At 51.8% G+C, this 24,476-nt stretch overlaps 1 protein-coding gene across 3 annotated transcripts in view; it reads left to right on the plus strand.

Moving 5' to 3' along the window:
• LMF1 (lipase maturation factor 1) overlaps nucleotides 1-24,476 on the plus strand; it is a 92,166-nt gene that overhangs the window by 24,146 nt on the left and 43,544 nt on the right. The window contains exon 3 of one of the 3 annotated variants that reach the window (XM_067707161.1): nucleotides 9,398-9,408. The exons of the other annotated variants lie outside the window; for them this stretch is intronic. Within the exon in view, the coding sequence (XP_067563262.1) occupies nucleotides 9,398-9,408 (11 nt within the window). The remainder of the gene's footprint in view (nucleotides 1-9,397; nucleotides 9,409-24,476) is intronic. 3 annotated transcript variants of the gene reach the window in all.

Consider the following 24,476-nt stretch of genomic DNA (forward strand, 5'->3'; position numbering starts at 1 on the left):
CATGGGCTTCTCACTGCAGTGGCTTCTCTTGTTGTGGAGCACGAGCTCTAGGCGTGCGAGCTTCAGTAGTTGTGCTCGTGTGCTCTAGAGCGCAGGCTCATTAGTTGTGGTACACGGGCTTACTTGCTCGGCAGCATGTGGGATCTTCCCAGACCAGGGCTCGAACCTGTGTCCCCTGCATTGGCATGCAGATTCTTAACCACCATGCCACCAGGGAAGTCCCTCCACTGTCAATTTTAAACAGTAATTTCTAGTCACATCTAGAATGTGTTGGTCAGGAAGATTTTTGAAAACTGGTCTGAGTACACATGGCCAAAAATAGAGTCTTGTATTTTTTCAGTGAAAAAGATGTTCTGCTCCCTTCCACTTGGATGTGTTTAAAAATGTGATTTGAATTAATTTAAGCTCACTCAAGGAAAATAAAATAAAACTGTTTTCTCAGAAATGACACATGAGGGCTTCCCTCATGGCGCAGTGGTTAAGAATCCACCTGCCAATTCAGAGGACATGGGTTCGAGCCCTGGTCTAGGAAGATCCCACATGCCGCGGAGCAGTTAAGCCCATGCGCCACAACTACTGAGCCTGCACTCTAGAGCCCACGAGCCACAACTACTGAAGCACACGCAGCTAGAGCCTCTGCTCCACAACAAGAGAAGCCACTGCAATGAGAAGCCCGCGCACTGCAATGAAGAGTAACCCCAACTCCCTGCAACTAGAGAAAGCCCGCATGCAGCAACAAAGACCCAACACAGCCAAAGATAAAATAAATTTATTTTAATAAAAAATGACACGAGATGTTTTAGGTGAAAAATGTAAAACAAAACAAAACAAAAACCTGTCAGTGGAGACCAGTGGATTATTTACCACATTCTTGATGCCGAACATCTGTGTTCCCAGCGGAACTGCAGGCTGCTTGCTGTGGCCCACGTGTGGGGCCCCAGGTGAGGCTGGGCAGGCCACTCTTTCTGGAAGGTGTCTCAGGTCACCTTGACTCGGGGCTCCTTAATGGATGATAGTTTCCAGGTTGTCAGAGTGATGCTGGAAACTTACTGGGAGAGTGAGGACCCCTTAAATGGAAATTGGGCTTTCCTTTTCTTGATGCCCCAGCATGAGAGTTAGACACACTCTGTTCTTTCACGTCCCATTTATTTTAAGTTGAGGGAGAAGGATATCTGTTTGGGGTGAGATCCTCAGATAATGGACACTGTTGATTGGATGTCTTTCAAGTGTCATCCAGCTGGTGGCCTGCAGTGGGGACAGGAAGCCCACATGGGGCAAGGAGACACCAGGCAGGTGCACGGGGCACATCTTGGCCGGCACCGAGGCCCCTGCCCTGGGGTCCCATGGTGGTGGCTCGGCGCCTGCCCAGTCTGGCTTGTGTGCACTATGGCCACTGCTTCACTTGAAGCCTTGCTCACTTCCTTCTCTTAAGTGGGTGTCCCCTCTGCTCCTGCTGACCCCAACTGGCATCTGTGATGAAGTCCCAGCGTTGGAAATGAACGTCCTCAGCAGACATGTGATGCAGCGTTGCTGCCAAGTGAGGCTGGTGGGGTCCCATGTCGATATCTTGGGCGGAGTCAGGCAGCCTTCCAGACAGCCTGCTCATTCTGGGATCCTGGGATCGTGCCCGCCCTTCTCCCGCCCTCCTGACATGGTCCTAGTACATGCGTGGTGAGGCTAGCAGGAACCTGATGAATCCAATTCATGGCGGCAATGGTCAGAGATCTTCATTTTGGGGAGAGTGGCTTTAGTCATGCAGTTAGTGCTTTGTAGGGTGATGACCCAGGTCCTCAGACTCGGGAAGCAATACTTTCAGAGGAGCCAGAAAAGACTGGTGTTATCAACTGCTTGTCTAGTGGTGGCAGGAGGGAGAGCAGGATCACAGTGTTCCCACCTTGCAGCAGAAACAAGGGAACCAAGACAGGGCCAGCTGGGGTGGTCTGCCCCTGGGTGAGGGTCCAGCTCTCTGGGGTCCTCTCCTGGAGCTGCACCCTGGAGGCAGCGCAGTGCATGGGTAGGCTTGGGGCCAGCCATGGCCATGCTGAGACCCAGCCCTGGCCCCATAGACACCTGGGCTGTGTTGTTGGCTTAGCTGTGTCCCTAGCTCCACAAATCAGCATGTCCACACTCAGCCTGTCCCCCAGGTGGGATCCTGGGGAGATCTGGGACTTGTTTGTGAGTCTTCCTGCTTCCCCCATGTTTCACCAACCTCCACATCCTCCTGATTTCACCTGCAGGGTATCTCCGAAACCTTCCTCTGCTGCCAGCACCAGTGTGGCCCTGAGTCCATAGTGGCTGTCAGCTCTGCTCCTCACACGCCCTGTGGTTTGTCAGGGACACGTGCCAGCTTCCTCTGGGTTTCTGCTGTTCCAGGCCCGGCAGTTAGAAGGCGATACTTTCACATGTGGGCAGATCTAAGGCGAGGACCACAACCGCCCTCCCCACCTGCCCCACCTCGTCTTGAAGAGCAGGGCAGGCATGGTTTTGGGTTTTCAGGCCTTGGAAGCTGGGCCCTGTTGCCTCTAGACCAGGGCTACTGTCAGGCTTCTTTCAGGGAATGGGAACGACTCCCAGGGCCCGAAGGGAACGACTCCCACGGCCCGTAGGAGGGGGCCCCATAGGGTCAAGGTGCCACAGACTCACAAAGCGGGCCAGGTGGGTCGGAGCTACGGGGTGGGTGAGGGAGTCCTTGGACTTTGCTGGCCAGAGGGAGGAGAAGGAGGAGCAGATGCACTGCCGTTGTGGTGTTTCCTTAGGCTGTGGTTCTGTTCTGTCTGGGTTGGTTGAGAAACTCTGAGAGAGGGTGCAGCAGGCAGCAGGGGTGCACCTTCCTGACACCTGTCGTGTCTTCTGGACATGGGAAGGAGACGACGCCAGACGGTTCTTCAAGACAGGAAGTGAGGCAGAGGCTTGGCGCCCAGGGGCTAGACATTTGGGGGCCTCCCTGAGGACAGTGCTGCCACCGAGAGCGGGCAGTAAGAAGCCCACCAGGCCAGCAGGTCCCTCAGGAGAGGTGCAAGGCCGGCCCGGGGGGCCCAGAGTTTCCAAGGACACAGGTGTGGCCGCGCCGCATGGCTTTGGGATCACACACCGCCCCCCAGAGTCTCAATCAAGCGTGGCAGGAGTAGGTTCTGATTTAATGGTGCCCAGGGACTGGGTGACAGCAGGAGTCATAGTCGTCCCCGAAGGGCAGACAGCCAGGGCCAGCTCCGTGACACTCTTGGTTCCATGTCTGGGTCTCATAGAGGAGGCCTTGCTGGCAGAGGGCGCAGCTCTGGCAGGCGGGACGGGGTGGGGGGTGGCCAGGCGCTGGGTCTGCAGCAAGGAGCTTTGGGCCAGGCACATCAGATGCAGGGCGAGTCTGTCCTGTTCTGGCCAGAACTTGAGTTCACCTCCCTTGGCCGTTGCCAGAGCCCCCGGGTGTTGCACTCACAGGAGGGGAGCTGGGCTGGCCTTGAGGTGACGGCCGTTCTGTGCGTTCTGTTTGCGGGGTTGGAGGCAGCTCTCCTGACAGGTGCAGATGTTGTTGCTGCCCAGCTACCTCGACTTTTCTTAATTTCACAGACTTCATTTTTAGAAGAGTTTGAGACCTACTGAATTACTGCAGAAGCAGTGCGGAGTTCCTGAGTGTCCCACTCCCAGTTTCCCGTTATTATCCTCTACATTAGACGGTGCATTTGTCACACTTAACAAGCCAGTGTTGACACTATTGTTCATTCACCTCTTCTCAGTCCTTCCCATCCCGGGACCCCATGCAGGTCCCACAGAAATCTTGTTTGCCACATCTCCTTGGGCCCCCTTGGGCTGGGACTGTGGCTCAGACACCCCTGTTCTGGACGCCTAGACGGTGTTGAGGAGGACCGATCAGGGGTTTTGTAGAATGTCCCTCCGGCGGGATTTGTCTGATGTTTTTCTCATTGTTGTCGTGGTGATGGGTTTGAGAGGAAGACCAGAGGTAAAGTGCTGTTGTCGACACGTCGGATCAGGAGTCCCTGCCCTCAGCATGACCTGTCTGCGGACGTTGCCCTGACCTCTGGCCGAGGTCATGCCTATCAGGCGTCTCCACTGTCCCAAGTCTCCACCGTGTCCTCATTGGAGGTCATCACAGCACAGCCCACACATGGAGGGGGTGGTGGTGTCAGCCCCTCCTCGAGGGGGGCACACACAGTGACGTGGGCTCTTCCCCACAGGTCTCTCTGGCATCCCCGTGTTTACTCAGTCATTGGCCAAGTCGCCGTGGACTGGAGCATGTTTATTGGTGCCCTGGGTGCCCGTCCTCTTGCTCTAGGCATTGAAACATCTTGGGGTCAGTGACACTGAAGAGAGACAGAGCCAGAGCTCAGTGACTGTTGTTGCGTGAAATGCGAGTGACCTCACGGAAGACGGACCAGCCCAGTGCTGTCCTGCTCAAATGGCATCGGAAGCCCGAGTTGTCCCTTCTTCTCCAGTTTCTTCAGTTAGTATCAACTTTCCCAAAAAGTTAGATTTCTGGTTCTGTTATCTGTGCTTTGCTTTGACAGGAATCCTAAAGGGCTTCTTTGTTGCTCTTAAGGATGGCCGTGTGGCCGTCCTTTCCTCTTCCCACCTTCCCGGCCCCCACAAAGAAGAAAGGATTATCTCTAGAAACTTGGAGCGAGGTCAGGGGCTCCGGAGGTCCCTTCCTGCAGAGGAAGCCGCCTTGGCACTTTCCTCTGGCAGAAGGGACAGAGTATCAACTTCAAAGAGTGCCGGCAGCAGATGCCTGAGGGCTGCAGAGGTGCAGAGGGGACCCCTGCATAGCGGCCGCCTTCAGACTGTTGAGGATGAAAACTTTATTTTGGCCTTAAACGCAGTTGATGTCCACGGCTGCCCCTGCCCCGTAGCCCCAGGTGCTTTTACGGGTGTAGATAGATTTGATGTGTAGAAATGAATTCCTGCTACGGTTTTGCAAGGTCCGGGCAGCAGCATGGTGCCATTTCTGCCGTGTGGCCATGCAGCAGGGCCCTGTTCCCTGGGGAAGCCCCATGTCCTTGTCGAAGGAGTGGCTCACCGCTGCCCACGGGCATCGGACACTGACACAGGCCTTCTCTGCTCTCTCAGACGGTGCCAAGATGTGGCGGGTCCCAAGACAGACCATGTTCCTGGACTGGGGGCGGGGTGGGGGCAGTCACCCATTGGCTGCATCGGTCGGGCCACTGCTTCACCCCCTCTGGCCTTTCTGTCCTGCCCTGCTTCTGTTCAGCCGTCTCCACGCAGCACTCACGGACACGGCTTGGAAGAACATGCTTTATCATGAATTCCCATCCACCTGCTTCCCGAGTGGGCCTTCGAGAAGCACTCTGTGCCAGGCAAGAAAGTGGGAGAATTCTACAAATTCACAGCTGCCCCTCCACAGCCAGGGGAGAGCAATCTAAAATATTTATCCAGGGCTTCCCTGGTGGCGCAGTGGTTAAGAATCCGCCTGCCACTGCAGGGGACACGGGTTCGTGCCCTGGTCCGGGAAGATCACACATGCTGCGGAACAACTAAGCCCGTGCGCCACAACTACTGAGCCTGCACTCCAGAGCCCGCGAGCCACAACTCCTGAAGCCCAGGCACCTAGAGCCTGTGCTCTGCAACAAGAGAAGCCACCGCAATGAGAAGCCCGTGCACCACAACGAAGAGTAGCCCCTGCTCACCGCAACTAGAGAAAGCCCGTGCACAGCAACAAAGACCCAACACAGCCAAAAATAAATAAATAAATCTTTTTTAAAAATTTATAAAATAAAAATAAAATATTTATCCATGATGCCTTCTTACAAAGTGAAAAATCGCTGGGAACTGCTTTAGTTTTCTAATCAGAGGCTTTCTGTAAAACAGGAGCCTTGCATAGAGGTCGCTGGGGTAGCTCAAGGCCGAGGGCTGCAGACATGGGCGCGAGGAGGCCTGGCACACACACCCCTCCCTTCTTGGTTCTCTGCTTCCTTGCCGTGGAGATGAGTGGTCGGTGGGCTGTGGGCCACCTCTGACGGGGGAAGGCCTGTCACTAACAGACAGTTGGAGGTAAGGCGTTAATACAGACCATTTGGGAGCAAAATCTGGAACTCTTAGACCAGGGAGGACTTGAGTTTCTTTAAAGAACAAAACAACAGACCATCCCCCAAAGTAGTTCCGTGGACAGCCATCTCTTCTAAAACAAGTTCCAGCTGTTAAAAATATAATAAAAGCTGTAAAAGTCTAATGAATACTTTTTAACTTTTCACGTAATTAGATATAACTGCCTATATTTAAAAATCTTATATCAAGCAGCCTTGAAATTTAAAATTCAAAACAGGTGAAGTTAGGAGAGAACGCATTTCCAAATGCCCTCAGCAAATTTGACAACAGTGATGCCACAAGCCCGTCGCCGGTGTCCACAGGGACACTGTTCTGGTGGCCAGGCTGTGGGTGGGAGCTAGGCCAGGCCTCCTCTGTCCTGTTAGCTTTCAGTCTCTTCCAGTTGGTTCTGATGAAAATGTAAAATGTCCATTGTTTGTGAGGTTTTAAAAGTCAGCCCCGGGCTTCCCTGGTGTCACAGTGGTTGAGAGTCCGCCTGCTGATGCAGGGGACTCGGGTTCGTGCCCCGGTGCGGGAAGATCCCACATGCCCCGGAGCGGCTGGGCCCGTGAGCCATGGCCACTGAGCCTGCGCGTCCGGAGCCTGTGCTCCGCAACGGGAGAGGCAACAACAGTGAGAGGCCCGTGTACCACACAAAAAAAAAAAAAGTCAGCCCCTTCCCTTTTCTCTGCTCACCAAGGTTGTTTATTGGGAGAATTTACTGGGTAAACTTATTTGTCGCATTAGCCAGTGTGTGCACTGGCTGTTTATAGGTTTTTATTATGGAAACTCAGAATCCTGCTCAGAAGCAGAAGGAGTAACGCAGAGCGCTCAGGCCCATGTTCTATGCTCGTTCTGTCCTCGCTCCTCCGTGCAGCTTTCCCTGTAGGAAGCCAGCATCTCTCTGGGTCGGATTGTTAAAACGCCCCTACTCTGAGGAAGGGCCCTGGCCTCACCATGTTCTTTATTGCCTGGCCTGCAGGGTCTGTGTCCTACCTTCTCAGGTGGGAAATTGCTTCGTGTGGGAAACAGGCAGTCAGGGCGCCCTCCTCGCGACCCCGCACCCTGCCCTTCCCTCCCCTTTGGGAGCTTCTAGCAAATCTCAGACTTCGTATTGTTTCATTCACACCTCCTTAATCAGACAACTTTTTTTTTTAACATCTTTATTTACGAACCATAAAATGTAACCATTTAACACGTGTAAGAACAATCACCATCTGCCTCTAAAACATTTCATCAGCCTGGGCCTGCGTCCTCACCCCCTGGCACCCGCTCTTGCTTCCTGTCTGTGCGGACATGCCTGCTCTGGCTGCTTCACACAGATGGAGTCACCCTATGCGGCCTCCCTGTGCAGCTGCCGTCACTGAGGAGGTGCTGCATGGCTCATCCACAGTGTAGCTGGGACCGCTGCCTTGCTCCTTTCACTCATGATCACTTGCAGAGTCAGTTAGAGACAGTTGTGTCCCTTTGTATTCTCGGGTCCTCCTGCTGGGTGTTGTGTTAACTTGGGCAGAGTGACGGGCAGAGGATTCACAGGTGTGAGGAATGTGTTCTGGAGCCACTGCGATCCCAGCCAGGGCCACTTGTGTTACATTGTGGGGTTCCTTTCCATGACCTGGGGTCCATACACGTTTGTGCTCCCCAGGGGTGCATCCTGGAAGCCCTTGTGGGCGAAGACCCCCAACTCCCTCAGATTCCACAGGGAAGGCATGTCTGACACATCCTCCATTTAGGGTTGCTTTTCTAATAACCTGTGCTCGTGGTAATGGGGTGTCCTTTGAAATTAAAGATTCTAGGGTAGGACATTTTCATGGTGTTTGAAGGAAATTATTAACTGCAGTAAAACCAAGTACAGTTGACCTCTGAATACATGGGTCAGAATTGCGTTGAGTTCACTTCTACACAGGTTTCTCACTAAAACCTATGAGGAAACCACTCAACCTGCAGTGAGAGGGCCGATCTAAAAAAAACCTCCACTGCAGAATAGCCTGCCTAAATGCCAAATTGTTCAAGGGTGAACAGTATTACATTTACTTTTCCAAACATGTTTATTGATACCCTGTTGTGGGCGTGGCCCTGTAGTGTGATTGTACATTGGGGCAAATAGGAAACACTACTGTCAATGACAGTTACCTGGGTACCTAAGGTGTGCACCCCAAGTTCAGTAAACTAGGACAGGTCTCCCCTCAGCTTCACCTCCACTCACACCTCAGAGCATGTCTCCCCTCAACTTCATCTTTGCTCAGACACTTCAGGGCAGGACTCCCTTCAGCTTCACCTCCACTCAGAGAGCTGATGGCTGGTCTCCCCTCATTTTTATCTCCACTCAGATGCCTGAGAGCAGGTGCCCCTTCAGTTTCACCTCCACTCAGAAACCTCAGTGCATCTCTCCCCTCTTCTTCACCTCTACACAGACACCTCAGGACAGGTCTCCACTTTAGCTTCACCTCCACTCAGACACCTGAGTGCAGGTCTTCCTTCACCTCATCTTTACTAAGAGACCTAGGACAGGTCTCCCTTGACATTTATCTTCACTCAGACACCTGAATGCAGGTCACCCCTCAGCTTTACCTCCTCTCAGGGACCTGAGGACAGGTCTTCCCTCAGCTTCACCTCCACTTGCACACCTCTGCACAGGTCTACCCTCATTTTCACATCCACTCAGACACCTGTAGGAGGTTCTCTGCTCACCTTTACCTCCACTTAGACCTTAGAGGGAAGGTCTCCGTCACCTTCACCTCCACCTGGAAACTTGAGGGTGTATCTCCCCTTAGCTTTCTCTCCACTGTGTCACCTGATGGCAGGTCTCCGCTCACCTTCATATCCACTCAGATACCTCAGGACAGGTCTCTTCTCACCCTCATCTCCACTCAGAAACCTCAGGTCAGGTCTCCCCTCACCTTCACCTTCACTCAGACACCTGAGGGCAGGTCTCCCTGCACCTTCATGTTACTCAAACATCTGAGACCAGGTCTCCCCTCAGCTTCATCTCCACTCAGACTCCTCAGGATAGGTCACCCCTTAGCTTCACCTCTACTCTTACACCTGAGGTGACTTTTCCCCTAACCTTCACCTCCACTCAGACACCCAAATACAGGTCTCCTCCACTCAGTCACCTGAGGGCAGGTATCCCCTCAGCTGCCGCTCTACTCTGTCACCTGAGTGCATGTCTCCCCTCACTTTTTCCTTGTACCTCAGTAATGTGGTGACCTCCGTAACTTGTCCCCGTTCTCTTTGGAGACACTGTGTTAATCTTTCTTTAGTGGGGTGAAATGATGCTTAAATTAGACGTTTTTGGTAAAGCCGTCCTAAATTAATGCATTCTTCCCCTTCTGTCTTTCAGGTATTCATTTGGTAAGTGGCAGACACTTAGGATAGCCTACCATGTTAGAGGTAATCTGGGGTATGTATCTTTGCACGTGTCCTGGCTTCTCGTGCTGGCGTCTCTCGTTCTCTGTGGTTGCACCGTCTCTCTCTGATAACCCGTTTGCCCTTGACCTGCATCCTCATCCACGGCCTTCCACCAGATGGGGGACTAATGCTACTGTCATGCCTCCATCTGTCATGCCCTCATATGCTGACATCTGTTTTCATACTGGTGATGGGCACCCAGCGGGGTGTCCCAGGACATTGTCATTGGTTGTACCCTTCTGGTGGTGGAGGGACTTGTGGCATGAGGACTGCAGTGTCCTGCAGGCCTGCTCTCCACTCCCAGGCGTCCCCGGGGACACCCCATGCAGCACAAGTTTCCTGGGTGCCCCACAGGCTCAGGTTTTGCTTGGTTCTCTGTGGGGAGACTTCAGGTCCCACCCGTGCTCTGTGAGCAGCGCAGCCCCAGAGGCTCCCGAGCCAGTAGAGGCGCAGGGCTCTGGGCACGTGGCCGGGAGTGATCAAGCAGGCTGAGCGCGCAGCTGGTCTCGACCCCGAGGCCTCTGGGCAGCCCTGGGGACATAGCGGGTTCAGCAGTTGACGCGTCTCAAGGGTCCTCCCAGGCTCAGGAAGCAGAAGCAGGGGTTCCCCGGGGCACCAAGATCCATGTCGGGTGGGATGGGAGCCCAGTGCCCTCCCGCCCCTCCTGCTCCCATGCTGACCTCTCCCTCCATGCACGGTAGGCAGTCGGGGTCCAGGGCTGCCCCCCTCACCGTCTCCGCCTGGCCTCTGAGGCGCATGCCCCCTGCATCAGAGGTCACTGTCTTTGCGCTTCATTCCTTAAAGGTCATTCCCTTACCAGCCGTACAGGGCCTCCTGTGACAAGTATGACGGGTGACTTGGAGCTTGTGGCCTAGACCAGGAGCTGGAGATGGGATTCCTTGACTGTCTCACAGTTATTACATCAACAAGAGGCAAAGCAGCGCATAGCATTTGTTTTCAGTTCTGTTCGAGGGGACTCTGGGTGAGGAGAGGCCGTGTGAACACAGGAGACCGTGGTGCCCACCACCATGCACTCTCTGCTGTGCACTTTGGAGGCCACTAGTGTTGCAACTTTTACTTCAAAAAATAGGTCTAAAATTCTGTGCCCTGTAAGTGCGGCCTGCTTCCTGCTCCCCTGCAGGAAGTGTGCTTTTTTGATATTTGCGAGCTTGGGGCTGGGAGCCTTTTTCGAACTTCATGCTGGTCCCTGTGCATTTGAAAACTATGCAGGAATCTGGCAGCCCTGGCTTAGCTGAGGCTTCCAGGAAGGGCTTTCTGGTCTTTTCCCCCAGGATGAGGCTGCTCTTGGCCCAAGGCTGAGTCCTGTGGGGCTCCAGGCGGGGCCATAGGGAGGGGGGCTCCAGGAAGGGACTCCCCTCTGCCCGCATGTGCTCAGGTCAGGGTGAGTGAAGGGTCACCTCAGTCGTTTTCTCCGGGCTGAACTGTGATTCCCTCCAAGTGCTTCTGCAGAGTCCACGCTCAGAGGCAGGCCCCTCCCAGGCCTGGGCAGGCGAGAGCGCCAGAGGGACAGGCCAACCCACTGGAGGATGGGTGATGCACGCTGGCCAAGCCCAGGTCGGGATCTCCTCGGCTCCGGCTCTTGGCCATCTACCAGGGTCCTCACGCCCAGGCAGACAGACAGACAGACAGACAGACATGGGGATGCTGGTGCTTTCCTGAGGCCTCACTCCTTCTTTCATGGCTCCTGAGGCCTTGGGAGTGAATGTTTTGTAACTTCTTTGATTTGATTTTATCTTGAGGGACCTCAGTGTGTGCAGATGGTGCCTCCAGGTGACCTCCTGGCAGGTGACCTTCAGGGATGACCTCCCAGCAGGTGACCTCCAGGCAAGTGACCTCCAGGCACCTTCATCCCTGTCTCCACTTTTCAGCACTGAGATTCATCTGTCAGGAGCCTTGCTGTCCTGACAGGCACAACATAAGTGCGTTTGATTCACTCCTTAGGAGTTTTCTCTTAAGGGACATATTTCCCTATTTCTCAACTCTGGTGGGGAGGGAGGGGGAAGAGGGAATTTTAAGGAAGGATTCCGAAAGGCTCCATGCCCAGGATGTTCCTTTTGAGGATAAGTGTTCACTGTTTTACTGTAGGCTCATCAGGCTAAGAATTGGACATTTAGGGATCCTTGGTTTTATTGAGAAGCTCAGTGGACGAATTTTTGATTTAGCCTAACGTGAAAACTGTGTCAGCTAGTGCACAGTCTTCCTTGGAACTGGGCAAGTGTTGGGGTCCCGCCTCGAACTGCAGGGTCAGGGAACAGGACCACAACAGAGACGGTGAGGGCTGACCACTCGAATTGTGTGTGCCACGTGAGCCGGGAGCACACCAGGTCCTCTCGGCAGGTGCACGGAGTGGATCGCAGCGTTTAAAATAAACACGCCCAGGCTGCGGAGGCCCATGCGGGTGAGGCCGGGGAGGCGGGGCAGGCGAGCAGCATCCTAGGCAGGTAGGTGTCTGGCAGCGGAGCTGCTGTGTAGTGGGGCCGTGCCTCCTGTGCGGGCCGTGGAGAGCCTGGGCTGCGGGCAGGACGCGAGCGGACAGGCCGTGTTTAGGTCTGTCACCTGCCGCCATACCTTTGGTGCCTTGCTCTGCTGTGCTCTTGCCGAGTGGGCCACCCTCACTCCTGTGTGTTGAGTCTGTTTCCAGGCAGGCCGAGGGCAGGTCAGATGTTTACGCGGCCTGCACCCCCAGACCCCACGTCCCCTGTCACAGCAGCACCTCCCGGCAGCCGTTGCAAATTAAATGCTCCCTGTGACCTTTACCTCTCTTAAATTCATGCTTTGAAAACAGCTTAATGAGGGGTTTACTGGCCCAATTGGAAGTTTTTATTAAAACCCATTGGTGCTGGAGTGGAGCCTGCCTGCAGGAAGCGATTAGCCAGCCTCGTAGCTCAGAGCTGCCTTGGCCACAGCAGGGCCACCAAACCGTTTCCAGACCCTCACCGGCCCCGGCTCCAAGATTCGCCTGGTTCTCATATCCTCCACTTTAATTCATGGTTCGTCTAGTTCTCCCTCCAGCCCCATGTCCAATGAAGCAGTTTCTTGTGATTAAATTATTCCCGTAATCAGAGGCAGCCGTGGCCGCCCTGTCCTGTGAGCTCACCAGGCTGCAGACCCTTCCGGGGAGCCTGTCCCTGCTGACCCCTTCCTGGCCCTCCAACCTACCCCCTGGAATGTGAGCTCTGCTAGGCAGTGTCGGTCTTGATCTCATGTCTTGTCGTGTCCTTCTTAGAAAGGACAGAGAGCCTGGATCAGGTGACTCTCAGGGCCGCCATGTGACCCAGCAAAGGTGGTCATTTCCAAAGTGAGGGAAACAGGCACCATTAGTATTCTCACTGTGAGTGGTGACACTCCCTGCTGGGGGCTCCCGGCACCCGCCTGCCCCCTCTGGTCTGAGTCTCCTCCTTAGTGTGGGCCAGTGTGGCCTTGCTCTTTCCTCTCCATCCCCCTCCCGGTCATGGGGAATGCAGTGCAGGAGACGTGCTGCCCAGAGGTCACTGTCCATTGCTGGAGGGGAAGGAGCAGCAGGTGAGGGGCTGGAGCCGGGGTAGACTGAAGGTGCCATCCCCACGGTAACCACCTACCTGGTCATGCCTTCCTTACCCTGGAGCCTGATTGGATCTGCACATAAGCACAGACCAGGCGGGCCATGGTATATGCATTTCTGCCCTTCTCTTTTTTTCACTTGGTAATATCCAGTGAAAATTACTTAGTGGAACCTAAAAGAAAATATATTTTAAAGACTTTTTTCTTGTTCACATGATTATTAACACTTTGCTTGTTCTAAATTTTTCCCATCTAGTACCCGTTTCTGCTTCTAAAACAGAATGTGCAGAATTCTAGAATACCAAAGAAGCATTTTGTGGCTGTGATTCATATTTCCAGTCCTGAATCCTTTTGGGGGTGTTTTGTCTGGAATATTCTAAATAGCCTTTTATTTTTATTAAATTGTGTAGATGTTGGACTCATATTGCCTGTTCAGTTCACAGTATAATTAATAATGACAGCATTGCAGTTGACTGTGGAGGCTCCTGGGTGCTGGCACCCTGGCCATTGAAGGCAGGTTCATCACCACCCATTTTCCAGAGACTTGCTGTTAGTCCTGCAGCCCAGGGTCTGCCTGCTGGCCATCCGCCCTCCTGTTCATGCCCTGGCCTCACCACTCCCCCACCCGTGGTGCTGCCTCGACTCTCCTGTGATGCCAAGTGCGTGTTTGGCTCCTCCCTCCCCCCACATCACAGTAGCCATATGGGTCCTTTCAAAGAACTGGCTTTATTTATCAGATTTTTTAAAAATGTGTTCTGGCTCATTAAATTTTACTTTTTACAGGTTGCTTCCTCCTTCTGGGAGGAAGGGGTTTAATATTTTCTAAGATCTTGAGTTGATTAACTCATTAATTGTCCATTCTTCTTACCTGCAAATGAAAATATGGAGAGGGGTGATCACTCCCCTCTGAATGTGTCCCTGGCCACCCTGGCAGCTGACCCCAGTGTCCCCGACAGTGGCAGACAGTGTAGTTTTATAACCTTCAGATGCTGATGCCTCTTTGTCCCAAGTGCTGTTTAGAGAAGAGTGTCAAATGCTTAAGGTTTTATAGGTTATCTTTTGTTAGTCAGTTTCTGATTTTATTACACTATGGCCAGATAACATGGCCTAAAGACTGTTCTTTTTTTTTAAATTTTATTTATTTATTTTTGGCTGCATTGGGTCTTCATTGCTGTGTACTGGCTTTCTCTAGTTGCAGCAAGCGGGGGCTACTCTTCGTTGCGGTGCGCAGGCTTCTCACCATGGTGGCTTCTCTTGTTGCAGAGCACGGGCTCTAGGCGCATGGGCTTCGTTAGTTGTGGCTCACGGGCTCTAGAGCTCAGGCTCAGTAGTTGTGGCACACAGGCTTAGTTGCTCCACAGCATGTGGGATCTTCCCGGACCAGGGCTCGAACCCATGTCCCCTGCATTGGCAGGCGGATTCTTAACCACTGTGCCAGCAGGGAAACCCGATTGTTCTTTTAATTATTATTTTTTTTAAGTTAGACATGAGAGTGGATTAGAAATTCAAGTTGTATTACACAGCTTCTAACAAAAACAGCTTACCTTCTTTTACCTGCACTCACCCCATCCTGTTCGCAGGGTAACTCCTTCATCTCCTCAAGCAGTTCTGACTAACATGTTTATATAGATTATTCTTACTGTATCACCTCTAGACATTATCCGTGTACTTCCTGTTATTACTCTCTCACACTTCTAATGCTCTTCGCCTATCTCAGTTCAGCTGTCACAAATGTAATTTTTATTAAATTAATATTCAGTCTACATTATTGCAACTATGTGATATTGTTGATTGCTGAGCTGGTAGAGACGTATAATGATTTTTTTCTAATAACTTTTTTTTTTTGGCTGCGTTGGGTCTTCGTTGCTGCGCACAGGCTTTTCTTTAGTTGCAGAGCACAGGCTGTAGGCACGCGGGCTTCAGTAGTTGTGGCACGTAGGCTCAGTAGTTGTGGCTCGCGGGCTCTAGAGCACAGGCTCAGTAGTTGCAGTGCACGGGCTTAGTTGCTCCGCAGCACGTGGGATCTTCCTGGACCAGGGCTTGAACCCGTGTCCCCTGCACTGGCAGGTGGATTCTTAACCACTGCGCCAGCAGGTAAGTCCCTCTAATAACTGTTTTTGGGGGAGATACGCAGTTTACGGGATCTTAGTTCCCCAACCAGGGATTGAACCTGGACCCCCTGCAGTGGAAGCACAGAGTCTTAACCACTGGACCACCAGGGAATTCCCTGATAACTCCTTGTTTTTCCTGGAGTTAATAGTTGCCTCTTCTTTTTTAAAAAAAACACATTTTTTCCTTCCTTTTTTTTTTTTTTGGCCATGCCACACGGCTTACAGGATCTCAGTTCCCCGACCAGGGATTAAACCCGGGCAGTGAAAGCATGGAATCCTAACCACTGGACCACCAGGGAATTCCCTAGTTGCCTCTTCTTTTTTTGGTTTGCTTTGTTTTTCATCTCTGATCATGTTTCATTCAGCAGTTTGTTCCAAATACAACAGCACAACTGCTTGACCCCTCCCGATAACTGTTTTTTTTTTTTTACTGAATCAGACACATTAGATAATCTATCAGTGCTTTCTCCCCCTTCATAGAGATTTCTCCTTGGGTGCTGTTACCACCTGGAGTGCATGCTTTTGAGGCCTTGGATTTGGAGATGGTGGGCAGGTTAACTCTGCCAGATTAGGTACCACTGACTGACTGGTCCCTCTCCCCATCTCTGGGATCCTTGTGGTTCACAGGGCAGGTGCCTTGTTGTGCTGGGGGTAAGGCCAGAGATGCATCCATGTCTCCACTGCCTTCCTCCCCATTGTGTTCTGGAGCAGTATTCTCAGGGAGGATCATTTTTAAGCCCTTTCCTTGATCACATTTATATAAAACAGCTAAAAGCATCTGGCGAGATGGGTCCTTCTCTTTACTTCTCCAGCATTAATAGTCACCTGTCTGAGGCAAGGTGAACAGGCTGATTTTATTCACCTTGCCCCAGTGCTGCTTCCTTTCCAGGTAAACACCTGTGTGTCCTGAATCCTGAAAAGCACTTAGGAGCCAGAGAAGGGCTCTTGGTCTCACTGGACACCATCGCAGCCACTGGCTGGCCTGGAACCTCCAGAGTCTGGTGCGTGTCCCTGGAGCTTCCTGGCTGCAATGCCCCATTGTCGGGTGCGGGAGGAACACAGCGTCGGCAAGCCTGACCTTTGGCAGCACAGTAACAGGGAGAGGCATTGTTAGGTTAGCTCTGGAGCAGCAGCTGTGTGCCAGTTTTTTTTGTAAATGCTTTGATATTTTAAAACAGAAATTTTAAACGAGGAAACCATGCTTTGTTGCTGTTACAATAGCAGCTCTTGTCCATGTGGGTTCATTGAATGGAGACAGACACCGATGCAGCTTTAGTACCATTAATGGCTCCCAAGTGTGTCAGACAGATCTCTTCTTGATGGCTGTGTCCTTCTCTTACCAAGAATGTTATACCTCTTTTAAAGAAGGATCCTGTACTTATTACGGACATGTTGGCTGATCTCAGATTAATGTCCATTTGACAGGGTTTTCCATTTGTTTGCAGCCTCAATGCCTGTCTTTTGAGCATTTAGAAGATTGACATACAAACAGGATTCAGGGGTAAAATTTGTGTGATGTCCACTGACCCTTATGGGCCTCCGTATGGGCTGTTCCTGCTGTGGGATGTGGCCCCTGGAGCTGCGTGCTCCCCTGCCGCCAGCATCCTGCACATCCCCGGGGGCTCCTCCAGCCGCTGCCCCGGCCTTGTCCTTCCCTGGCCCAGATCCCTGCCACTCCTGACGTGGATCTTCTTGTGCACTGGTGCCCCTCCCTGCAGTGTGCAGACCTAGTCCCAAGAGGAACTTGATCACGGCTTGGTGCCCGCATGTGGGATGGGGACTCTGGGTCCCCCAACTTGGCACGGGGGCGGGCAGGTGGTCAGCCCCCTGGAGGGAAGCCTCACGCCAGCTCCGGGCACCCACTCAGGAGGCCATGCTGGTGGTGCACACGCACATTGAGAAACCCGAGTCCTTGTTTCCTTTGATTGTCTGTGAAACAAGTGTGTGTGCGCCCTGGTGTCTGGGCGATTGCGGGTAGAGAGGCTCATGGGGCCTCCTCGGGCATCAGCCCATGCTCTTGGCCTTGGTGCGGACCCGGGAGAGCACTGAGCGGAACCTCCGCAGTCAGTTCCCCCCAGCAACGGCAGCTGCACAGCGAAGGCCATGGGCTGCCTGGCTCTGCTCTCCTTGTCCTGGGCCCGGGCAGCAGCAGGATGGGCAGCGGCCACGGCCATGCATTGTTCCCAGGTGGTCTGAGGCAGAGTCCCTGAGTCTGTCCTCTTCAGGCAGCTTGTCCTGGTGAAATGTGTCAACAGCACCTTGAAAAAGATCTCGACGTAGCTTCCAAGTCGGTTCAGAGCCCAGGGGCGCTTCGCCCAGCCCCTCATAGACATCTTACTGACCCAGCACTGGCCACCACAGCTGGACTGCAGACAAAATTGGGCTTGTCTGGTGTTTTCTCAAGACTGGACAGGTTGGGAGTTGGGGGCTGGGTACCACGGGGCAAGAGAGTTGCTGCGACCTCCCTGGAGCACAGTTATGCGCCTGCCAGCAGCCTGCTCCCCTCAGGGTTCCTACTGCAGGACCGGGAAGGTGCGGGCAGGCTGGGACAGGGCTCCTCACTGTGTTGGGGCTGGAAACGGAGGTGTGTCAGAGGCTTATGTGGGGAGCTGGTTAAGTAATGTGCATCTCTGCTCTGGGTTACTGCATGATAGAATTCAGTGACCACAGTGCTGTTTAATGAATGAAGCCGTGTTTATGATGTGTTAAGCAGTGTGTCCTGTATTCCATTTTGTCTCTAAAAAAATCTAGCAGATCTGTTTTGAAATCCATGACCAAGGGGTTAACCAGATTTACCTCTGGGTGAGCAGGTCACTTCCTTCTTCTCTCTGGTTCCGATTTATCTTCACTAAACATTTTTGCTTTCAATGAAGGATAAATACATTAGTTTTTTGGGGTTTTTTTTGTTTGTTTGTTTTTAATACGTTAGTTTTAACAAGTTAGTTTTAATAAAGGAAATCAAAGGTGAAGGGACGTGAGCTGGGCACGTGGAGCCTGTGTTCACGACAGGGCTCCTGAGGCTGTGGGACTTGCCTTGTGGGAAGGCGATTCCTTCCCTGGGATGAGGTCTCAGCTAGGCAGAAGCGGGTTGCAGGCAAGGTTCAGGCCCCGTCTGGGTTGGGGGCCGGGACCCAGCGTGCTGGGATTTGGGAGGGTGGAGGTTTTCGGGGCTGGGGGGATAGTAGGAGGTCAAGCCACCAAGTAGGGGCCTGTCTCTGGCCAGGCCCAAGGTTGACCTGCTCTCTGCACCGCTGCCCAGCAGGAGGCACTGGCCAGGGATGCCTGGATCCCACACATGGTCATGGAGACAGTCCTTAAAGGAGGGCCCATCTGTGAGGTGGTGTCGAGCAGGCAGGGTGGGACGTGACGGTCTGGAGGTCTGAGCTTCAAGGACACCCAGCTGCGGGCGTGGAGGCTGAGCAGGAGGAGGAGTGTGGGTGCAAAGAGCTTCTGACCTGACCTCTTCATCTTCTGTGCCGAGTGCTTGGGTGGGTCTGCAGAACGTGGGGCAGGGGTGTCACTGGGCCCTCGCCAGGCACTTGGCACTTCATCGGGGCCTGGCTAGTTCAATATCCTTCTACCCGTCGCCTTTGTGCTGTGTCTTGGGTTTTGTATTTTTTGATGGCAAGAAATCTCCTTTCATCTGAGGAAGAGCTCTTTGATCTGCCTCAAGAAAGGCAGGAGTCTTGAGGGATGAAAGCAGTGACACAGGAAACAAAACCTGATTCTCGTCACGCAGCGGACCTCTCCAGGCCTCGGACCTTCTGGACTCTCCGTGGCCCGGGCCCCTTCTTCCTGCATTCCGAGCGTGCGTGTGTGGTTTTGTTGAGAGGCTTACGTGAAGGTCTTACTACGTCAGCGCGTCCCAGGCTTTAATTTGGTGAAAAGCACTGTTCCAGGATGGAGAGAGTGGGTCTCACCCTGGTCTGTTTACACAGGACAGTGTGGTAAGCGTCAGCCTTTCAGCTTAAGCGCTGTTAAGCGGTTTTCACTGGTGAAACCTTGCCCCCGCCACCACCACTTGGTTCAGGACCCAGATTTGGGAAGTTGACACCATTGAACATTTGGCTCATCTTCAGTAACCGGACAGCTCTCTTCCTTTTTTCCCCTTTTGGATTGTGCCAAAATCAGCAATTTTGTCATAATCCCAATGAAAATAACAGTTGAGAAATGTCAGGGGATTTGCAGGTAGCCAGCAGGTGTGCTGTGGTTGGGGCATGGCCAGCTCTCTGGTTTGGGAACAGGAGGCCCTGGGTGGGTGCCCCTTCTTTCTTTCCTGAACACTGAACTGGAGCAAAGCCCTACAGTTTTCTTAGAGAACGTGGCCGTCTGCACAGAATCCTGGGTCCTAGTTTTCTTCCCTCAGGTTTTCATAAGGCCTCGCTCTGTGTGGGAAGAGCCCAGGGCATGAGCAGTTCAGCGTGCAGGGCACGTGGCTCTGCTTCCACCTTACTCCCACCTCGGGCTGCAATTGGACAACCTCGGAGTGGGAGGGAACACATTCAAAGAAGCTCCATCAGTCCCATTTCAGCCTCTAGCTCTTAGCCTCCTTGGGGAAATCAGTCACTCTGAAAAACACACCTCCTGTTTTGTTCTGGAAAAAAGTTTTGTTTTTAGAGTTACACCTGAATAATTTGATCAGACTCACTACTGCAGCTCCCAAGATGATGACTTGCAGCTGTTCTGTAAAGTGAGTGCTCATTCTGCTGGGAATTTTAAAGACTTATTCCCACACTCACTGTAAGTTTGGCTTCTAGAACAAATGGCAGTGTAAAAATAGCATTTCAGGGACTTTCCTGGTGGCGCAGTGGTTAAGAGTCTGCCTGCCAATGCGGGGGACTCGGGTTCAATCCCTGGTCCGGGAAGATCTCGCCTGCTGTGGAGCAACTAAGCCATGCACCACAACTACTGAGCCTGTGCTCTAGAGCCCACGAGCCACAACTACTGAGCCCACGCACCGCAACTACTGAAGCCCCTGCCCCCTAGTGCCTGCACGCTGCAACTGCTGAAGCCCACATGCCTAGAGCCCATGCTCCACAACAAGAGAAGCCACTGCAGTGAGAAGCCCACGTACCGCTACAAAGAGTAGCCCCTGCTTGCTGAAACTAGAGGAAGCCCGCATGCAGCAACAAAGACCCGACGCAGCCCATATGTATGTGTGTGTATATATATATATATATATATATATATATATAAAAAACATTTCCCAATTTGCGCTCAGAGAGAATGCCAGTGATCAGTTTTAAACGTTTCTTTAATTTTTGAATATGAAAAACATCAAACAAATCTGAAAGTAAACAGAGTGGCCTTGTGAGCCCCGGCAAGCGTCTCAGACGCTTCATTGCCCAAGACGTGCCTGTCTTCCATGTGCGGGTGACCCCTTCCACTCTGCTATTTAAAGTAAACTGTAGGCGTTGCGTTATTGCATTTAGAAATACTTTGTTGTACACCTCTGAGAGATGGGGTCTTTTAAAACAATGTGACTACAATACCAGCGTCACACCTGAAAGCTTAGGACGAGTTCTATCAAATGTGTAGTCAGCATTCCGATGTTCCTGGTTGTCTCCTAAATAATGTCCTTTCTACATTTTGTCCAAATAGGGATCTGACACATTTCATTGATGTGCCCTTATTGCCTCTCCAGAGGCTCCTCCTTTATGCTCCCAGACAAGGTGTTTCTCAGTCTGGGAGTGCCAGGCCCCCCGCCCTCACTGTGAGCTGGTAGGAGAGCTCCAGGCCGCATCAGTCAGCTTTGCTTCTGGCAAAGATGCTTCTTGGGTGCTGGGACTTTCTGTTGCCGCTAATCAGGAGGCACAGCCTGCCTTTCCCGTCTCTCTCTGCAATGATGAGATTGCTGAGGTCAGGCCTTCCCAGCCTGATCTGTCATTAGAAAGTTCTCCACCAGCCGCACTGCTGGGCCCCAGCAGCCTCGGTGTTCATTGCCTGGACTCATCCGCTAGGGCCTGCAAGCTGGCGATGTTCTAATTCTATTGTTCTGTTTGCATTTGTTATTGGGGATTTTTTTTAATCAAAGTAACTTTCCCTCATCAACTCTCTGGTTGCTCTAAATGCAGTTTCTCTGGGGATGTCAGAATAAACCCTTCACCCTTTCCTTTACTTAATTTTCAGAAGAACTTCGTTCCCAAGCACCCCAGAGGATTCCCTTTTTTCTTTTGGCTGTGTTGGGTCGTCGTTGCTGCGTGTGGGCTTTCTCTAGTTGCCGCAAGCAGGGGCTACTCTTTGTTGCAGTGCATGGGCTTCTTATTGCAGTGGCTTCTCTTGTTGCAGAGCACAGACTCTAGGTGCACGGTGTCTGGAGCGCAGGCTCAGTAGTTGTGGCGCACGGGCTTAGCTGCTCCGCGGCATGTGGGATCTTCCCGGACCAGGGATTGAATCTGTGTCCCCTGCATCGGCAGGCGGATTCTTAACCACTGTGTTACCGGGGAAGTCCAGCAGAGAATTCCTTTTAATGTCATTTCCAGTCAGTCTGTTACCACCACTCAGTAGTTGAGCTCGTTTCCTGTAGATTCTCTTGTTTTTTTTTGTTTTTTTATTTCTATGTAGGCAATCATATTTTTTTCCACTTCAGACCTTAAACTTTTATTTCTTTTTCTCATTTTTGCAGTGCCTAAGAACTCCACTACAGTGTTGAATAGACTTTTAAAATCATTTATGAAAAATTTCAAGCATACAAAAAAAGTTGAACTGTATAGTAAAAAACCCATCTATGGACCACCTAGATTCTACAGTTTATATTTTACTAGTTTTTGTTCTGGTGGTGGTGGTAGCTTATATGTTCATCTTTCTATCCACCACCAACCCTTCATGTATTTTGATGCAATCCAGAGTAAATGTCAGTTGTCAGTATCCTGCCCCTAAATACTAAAGACTCAGTGGGCAGGTCGTTAACAAGAGCTCAGCGCACCTTCAGGGTTTTGCCTTGATGAAGAATTCACACACAATGAAATGTGCAGATCATAGTGGACATTGTTAGTTCTGACAGATGCATACACCTGTGTAATCTAGACTCCCATCAAGATATAGAAAATTACCATCACCCCAGAAAGTTCCCTCATGCCCCCAACTAGTCACCACTCCCATTTAAGAAAAACACTGAATCTATTCTGTTCTAAGATTGAGTCCATGTGAGAACTTACAGGACTTTTTGTCTGTTTGCACCAGATGCTCCTCATGAGGAGGGAAGGTTTGCTTCATGCCAAGCTCCTCGCCTAACTTTCCAAAGGACCTCCTCAGTTAATATCTCTCTTCAAAACCCTCATGCCCTGTCCTTTCCACACAAGAGATCCTTGGTTTCAGTGGCCGGTGGGGAAGGGCATGGTTAGCTATGTGAATGACAGCTGGAGGATTCTGCATATCTGGCAAGTGAAATTAAAATTTCTGAAATGAAAGCATATCTTAGTTAATAGAGAAGTTTCACCTGCTTTCTCATTTATAGGCTATAATGTTTTTTTATAAGGATGGGTAGTATTTTTTCTGTTTATTGTTATTAATGTAAGGCACTTAAGTCACAATCTTACCTCTTTATGTCCTAGAGAGAACGGCCTGTTTTTACTGAGTGCCTTCTGAGCATAGTGTGTGAGGATGCATGGCTTTCCATCTCTCCTTGCTTGGACAGACGGCCTGATAGATCCTCCTGGAGGAGGTAGTGATTCCTCCCTCCACACCTATACTGCTTTATTTCCCCTTTAAATTTTTGATTATGCTCAACATTGTCCTCATGCAAGCAGTTTGAGTCTCTTGCTGTCTGAAAAGCTTCTGGATTCTTGGCTCTGATCTCGGAACAGACAGTTCCGTCAGGTGCAAGACTCTGCACTCAGTTCACCGTCTTCTCATCTCCGTTGTTGCTGACGAGAACTCGGCTGCTGTTCCTCTTGTCAGTTCTCTGAGCATAATGTCTTTCTTTTCTCTGACTGCTTTGGAGGTTTTGTCTTTGGTTTGCAGCAGTTTGACTACGACGTGCCTGCATGTGGCATTATCCTGCTTATGATTCCCTGAGGTTTTTGAGTCTGTAATTTATGTCTTTTACCAAACTTGGCTAATTTTTGCCAGTATTTTTTAAAAGTTTTTTATGCCCCATTTCTCTCTCCTCTTCTAAGATTCCAATTACATATATGTTAGAGCTTTTTTTTTTTTGCTGTACGCAGGCCTCTCACTGTTGTGGCCTCTCCCGTTGCGGAGCACAGGCTCCAGACACGCAGGCTCAGCGGCCATGGCTCACGGGCCCAGCCGCTCCACGGCATGTGGGATCTTCCCAGACCAGGGCACGAACCCGTGTCCCCCGCATCGGCAGGCGGACTCTCAACCACTGCGCCACCAGGGAAGTCCCTTCACCACCTTTTTATTCTCTGTCATCCAATCTGCTATTAAGCTCATCTAGTAAAATTTTAATTTCATATATTTTATTTTTCAGTTCTAGAATGTTTGTTCTTTTTTTATAGTTCTGTTTCTCTTCCAAGTTCTCTCGTCTGTTTATGTCTTATGATCGGTCATATTTTCATTTATGTTCTTAAGAATTCTTACTATGGTTGCTTTACTTTGTCTGCTTGGAGCTTGTGTTCTGGGTGCAGAATGAGTGGAGAATGGAAATAATTGAGATGAGCAGTGTGTGGTGGGGTGAGTGTTGCAGGCTAGGCAGTGCCGGGATGGACTGAGGCCTAGGTGTATGTTACATCCAGGGAAGGTGTATCTGAGCAGAGACCTGACCAAAGGGCCATAGGGATGGGCACTGGGGGCAGGGACTTGACGCGCCTGGGCCGCCAGCAAGGGAGGAGACCCCTGGGCAGAGCAGAGGAACAGGTGAGGCAGTCAGGGGGGCCCTGGTCAGCTTCATTCTCTCCCTGTGGGTCTCTCTGTGGGTCACCTATGGTGTTTTCCCATGATGACTTGCATCAGCTGACTTACCTGAAACCTGACCCTCTGCCGTACACTGATCCTTCTAGAAGAAAGGAAATCTCTTCTGATGGCATCGAGGACATGATGCTGGAAGCTGTCACTGCCCCTCCCCGAGTCCCTGAACCACCACCAGGCTCCCTTGCAAATGACCACTGAGCAAGATTGTGGCAGCTGGCGGAGTCCACTGGGTACTGGTTCTGTGGCCGAGACGCCCTCCCTCCCCTCCTCATTCCGTTGGTGTACGTGCCACCCAGAGAGGGTCTGTGAGGCTCCCTGCCCTCATCAGCCATCCCGGCCTCTGGGCCCAGGAGCTGCCCGTCACGCTGACCTCACAGAGGGCCAGAGACAGTGAGCATCCGAGAGTCATGGACAGGTAGAGGCAGGAAGAAGGCTGGTGTGTCCCCTGCCATGGCCCCAGCGGAGACG

This window comes from Pseudorca crassidens, chromosome 15, assembly GCF_039906515.1.
Source record: "Pseudorca crassidens isolate mPseCra1 chromosome 15, mPseCra1.hap1, whole genome shotgun sequence".
NCBI lineage: Eukaryota > Metazoa > Chordata > Mammalia > Artiodactyla > Delphinidae > Pseudorca > Pseudorca crassidens.